The sequence below is a fragment of the Panicum virgatum genome, chromosome 1N, assembly GCF_016808335.1.
Source record: "Panicum virgatum strain AP13 chromosome 1N, P.virgatum_v5, whole genome shotgun sequence".
In the NCBI taxonomy this organism is placed as follows: Eukaryota; Viridiplantae; Streptophyta; class Magnoliopsida; order Poales; family Poaceae; genus Panicum; species Panicum virgatum.
In genome coordinates, this window is record NC_053145.1 from 625,954 (window position 1) to 631,252 (window position 5,299).

Consider the following 5,299-nt stretch of genomic DNA (forward strand, 5'->3'; position numbering starts at 1 on the left):
CCCGTCCAAGGAAAGCATTGCCTCACTGATCCTCAATCAGATCCCCAACACTAAGCAAATCACCATCTATCCGCACCAAGAAACAAGGCAAAGATGAAGAAGGCCTCGTCCCTCTCGGAGCTGGGCTTCGACGCCGGCGACGCGTCCTCGGGCTTCTTCCGCCCGGTGGCCGGCGACGGCGGCGCCACGCCCACGTCGGCGTCGCACCGCCGTCGGCTGACCAAGGTCTCCGTCATCGGCGCCGGCAACGTGGGCATGGCCATCGCGCAGACCATCCTCACGCGCGACCTCGCCGACGAGATCGCGCTGGTGGACGCGCTCCCGGACAAGCTCCGCGGCGAGATGCTGGACCTGCAGCACGCGGCGGCGTTCCTGCCGCGCACGCGCCTCGTCTCCGACACGGATCTGGCCGTCACCCGGGGCTCCGACCTCGCCATCGTCACCGCCGGCGCGCGCCAGATCCCCGGGGAGTCGCGCCTCAATCTGCTGCAGCGGAACGTCGCGCTCTTCAGGAAGATCGTGCCGCCGCTGGCGGAGCACTCCCCGGAGGCGCTGCTGCTCATCGTCGCCAACCCCGTCGACGTGCTCACCTACGTCGCGTGGAAGCTGTCGGGCTTCCCTCCCAACCGCGTCATCGGCTCCGGCACCAACCTCGACTCGTCCAGGTTCAGGTTCCTCCTCGCCGAGCACCTCGACGTCAACGCGCAGGACGTGCAGGTCAGTGCCCGCTTGCTGAGTGACATGACACGTGGGACCCGGCCTTTGGCAGTGGCAGCATGTGCGATGCGTCGTCTCTGACCAGTTCCTTTTACTGCGAGCCTTTCATTTTTTTAGGGGATGTGCGTCCTTGGTGGATGTGGTTACATTATTGGATCCATTTCAGTGTTGGATTTTCATCAATTCGATACGATCTTTCAAAAGAAAAATAATCTATATACTGTAGCTGGCTAGATCCAAGAAAACAGAATGAATCTAGTATTCCCTCCGTCAAAAAAAAAAATACAATTCTCGTTTTTCGAAGAGTCAAATAGTTTTAACTTTAACTAAATTTATAAAAAAAATAATAACATTCATAAGACAAAATAAATGCTATTAGATTAGTTATAGATTATATTTTCATCGTATATTTATTTGGTTATATAAATACTAATATTATTTAATATAAATTTGATCAAATTTGAACTAGTTTGACCGGCACGAATTCCATAATTACGTTCTTTGGTGGACGAAGGAAGTAGTACCAGTACCTTTGAACAAATTTTTTTACAATAAAAAATTATATATACACACACGCTCATATATATATATATATATAATAAAGAGACAATAAAATTAAAAACAATGGTACTACTATGAATAGATGCTACAGTATACTGGTGGCTCTTTTGTCCGGCGCGGGTCACATGGGGTGCTGCCTGCCACACATATGGTTCCTCGTGCTGGCCACTGCCATCAGTACGGATCATCGATGACCACGCTACTAGTGGCAGGCAGGCAGTGCTTCCTTCCTCGGATCCATAGGCTCCGTTTAGTTTTCAAATTTTTTTCTACAGTATATTCATTAAATATAATTTAAAAAATATATATGAAACATTAAATATAGTTTAAAAAATAACTAATTATACAGTCTGACTAATTCTAACGAGCTGAATCTAACAACATTAATTAATTCATAATTAGACATTAATTATTAAATAACAACGAAACGTGCTACAGTATTTAAATCCAATTTTTTTCACCAACTAAACACACCCCTAGTTGTTTCTTTTTCTGATTGAAAAACAAATTTTATTTTACTGAGTGCTGCAATTCATGACGGTTCCCAAATGTTGTTTAGCTCTACTAGTTCTGTTCAAGAATACGAATATTTCTATATTTCCAAGTTTTGAGGTTTCCAATCTCTGTTCAATCCAAAAGTTAAATGTTTGAGATTAGTAGCATTTCACTACTCTTGATTATTTCAGTTTGCACGTTTGTTTGTTTGATAACAAGTGACGGCAATGCGTGATTTGCAGGCGTACATGGTGGGCGAGCACGGCGACAGCTCGGTAGCCGTGTGGTCGAGCGTGAGCGTCGCCGGCATGCCGGTGCTCAAGTCGCTGCAGGCGAGCCACCACTGCTTCGACGAGGCGGCGCTGGAGGGCATCCGCCGCTCCGTCGTGGACAGCGCCTACGAGGTGATCAGCCTCAAGGGCTACACCTCCTGGGCCATCGGCTACTCCGTCGCCAGCCTCGCCGCCTCGCTCCTCCGCGACCAGCGCCGCATCCACCCCGTGTCCGTCCTGGCCAGGGGATTCCATGGCATTCCGCCGGAGAACGACGTCTTCCTCAGCCTGCCCGCCAGGCTCGGCCGCGGCGGCGTGCTCGGCGTCGCCGAGATGGAGCTCACCGAGGAGGAGGCCAGGAGGCTCCGCCGCTCCGCCAAGACGCTCTGGGAGAACTGCCAGCAGCTCGGCCTATAATTCCTTCCTCCCCATCATCAACTCCTGCAGGATCGTCGATCAAATGTTGTTGACTTGCTCAATATAAGTTTAAGATCGAACTTTGCGTGCTCTCTCATCATTGTTGTTAGATCGAGCTTCTTGCTCTTGGATTGAATTATGCAACGACTGAAACCGCTTATCCTTGCTTATTGTCTACTAATACAGTATCATCTTTTTCCCACCTTGCTAAAACTAGGTGCTTTGCAAACTTTTTTTTTTGGTTAAAATTGAGCTTTTATTTCAGCCCTGCTGGACTGCAAACGACATGCAGCTTTCAAAATAATTGTGATTTCCATCTTGTTGCAAGAAAAAAAATACATGGAGTTAAATCTTCTACTACAATTCACGCACCAAACCGGGCCCAACCAGAGTGGCCACGTACAAAGTAAAATTTCGGGCCGTAGATATCAAATCCAACGGCTTCCGCCCTCGGCACCAGCGCCTCCACCCAGAGCGTCCAATCGACGCACGCCGACGCCCTTCAGCTCCACGCGAGCAGACCAAGCCACCCAGGCAGGCCATGGCCCTGGCCGTGAGCATGGATCGCTCAGCTGCCTCCGTCCTCGTCCTGGGCTCTAGCCGTTTGGATCCGTGGTCGAAAAAAGGCACGCGGGCGCCTCCATGCTCCGGCTCGGCTCAGCCGAAGCGGCCCGGGCCGTGAGCGGCACGCGCCGCCGTGCTGGGCCACCCGTGCCACCGCAGCACGCCGAACTGCCCGCTGGGCCACCATGGATGTCACAGAACAGTCAAAATAATACCGGTCAAGTGCACTAAACCACCATTTAAGCTTAATCCTCAGTTATAGCACTCAACCAGTACACCCAGACTATCTGCTGTAACCAGAATCGATTACACGGGAACTCTAGCCAAAAGACGAGCACAGGTGATTACGAGCCAAAGCATATTTCAAAATTAATTTACAAACAGAGGTTAACACAGACTTCCGAAATAATTTACAACACAGTTTTACAATCCAGGGTTACATTTCAAACATCAGATCTCAAACACAGCGGAAAGTACACCAAGTTTGAAATAGGCTTCGAAAATACAATACAGTAGATAACGTCGATAACAAAAGACGAGCTTCACATCTTGCCCACTGATGTGAGGCTCACCTGCCTGCACTTCACGGAGACGACGGCACCCACTCGACCGTCCAACCCGGAGGAAGAGGCTGACCACTCCAAGACGCGCAGATCTCCTCGTAGTCTTCTGGAACACAGTCTGCTCAGAAGGGTTACAACCAAAACCCTGAGTACTCTAATACTCAGCAAGACTTACCCGTCTATGGGTATACTTAGCCCATTACCTAGACATGCAAAACTCTTTGGCTGTGGAGTTGTTTTGCGGAAAAGCTACTAATACTGAATCCTTACTTTCAATATTTTAGTTCCAATTGATTTGACAGCTACAAATTAAGTTCGCCTATTTCTCTAGAGCATACATGGTTGATCATATTATCTTTTAGTAACACACAACTCAACATTTCCATTCCAGTCTCATTTCACTTCTTTACTACGATTTGACAGAGAGATCAAGGTTCTCATATCCGCGAGTCACGGCGAATCGATCTGATTTAACCTTGTGTAGCGAAAATGGCCTCTCATGCCATATTTCAATATAATGTTTTGGCGATTGATGACACACGCAACACTTGAACTAATGTGTTTGCTTAGATGATATACTCAGGCTTTTAGGTTCAAGTGATGACAAAGAGAAGAGAGGCGAAGCTAGGCCCGAAGGGCCGCCCCTACGGGGGTTCCGCTACCCGGTTAGCGGACGGGGGTCGAGGGGGAGCCGCCCCTCGCGGGTCTCAGGGCAGCGCCCTGAAACCTAAAAGAAATCAAGTCACCGGTTGAACCGACGCCAAGCAAATTACACACGTCGGTGCGTTGACTTGAGCACGTCTGGGAGTTTTAGTATCACCGGTTAAACCGACGTAAGGCAAAATGTACTCATCGGTGCAATGACAGAGATGGCCTGCGGGCTAGGGTTTGGCACCGGATGAACCGACGATAGGAAGTTTGAATACGTCGGTGCAATGGCAGAAGCAGACCAAGGAAAATGCATACATCGGTTGAACCGATGATGCACCGGTTAATGGCGTCGGTGCAGTTGTCCAGAGAGTTTGTTTTTCAAGGATCAGAGGACAGTTGCACTCACCGGTTAAACCGACGCTAACATTACATACACCGGTCGATTGCGTCGGTTGATTGCCCGTACACGTAACGGCTAGTTTTCAGTGGGCAGTTTAGTATCACCGGTTAAACCGACGATGGCAATTTGGGGAGCATCGGATTAACCGGTGTTAAGCACAATTCTGGCAGCTTTTCTCCAACGGCTATATTTGCTTGTGCTGCCTATATATACCCCCAAGGCCGGGTCATTTGAGTGGGCTGGAGTTCAAGGAAGTATACAAGAGCTAAAGATCATCTCCAACTGATGAGCCCATGGCTCCCCACAATGTTACACTTAATAATGTCCTATTGAACAAAGGGAAGGATTCAATTATTTGGGGTAGCAATAATATAAACAATTCTACGACAATTAAGCTTGGTGAATTTAATATTCATATGAAGCATGGAGAGAGGGCCAAGGAGACGAGTCAGGCTGTTTCATCTAGTGTGTTGCCGTGCAACATTCTTTTCAAGGGAATTAATCTGCGCAAAAATATAGAGAAGAAAAGAGGATATTTCTATATTGGTTCTATACAGGTGAGACTTAAAGAAGGGACACAAATTCCATGGAAGAGAAAATTGATTGGCTCCAACTGTAAAGCATCAACGAAACAGGCTGAATTGGAATAGGATTCGCAA

At 48.4% G+C, this 5,299-nt stretch overlaps 1 protein-coding gene across 1 annotated transcript; it reads left to right on the forward strand.

Moving 5' to 3' along the window:
- On the forward strand, positions 1 to 2,664 carry LOC120654371 (L-lactate dehydrogenase-like). Its single transcript, XM_039931888.1, has 2 exons — positions 1 to 717; positions 2,016 to 2,664. The coding sequence occupies exons 1-2, from the start codon at positions 94 to 96 to the stop codon at positions 2,460 to 2,462; spliced, it is 1,071 nt and encodes a 356-aa protein (XP_039787822.1). The 5' UTR covers positions 1 to 93; the 3' UTR covers positions 2,463 to 2,664.
- Positions 2,665 to 5,299: the final 2,635 nt, after the last annotated feature.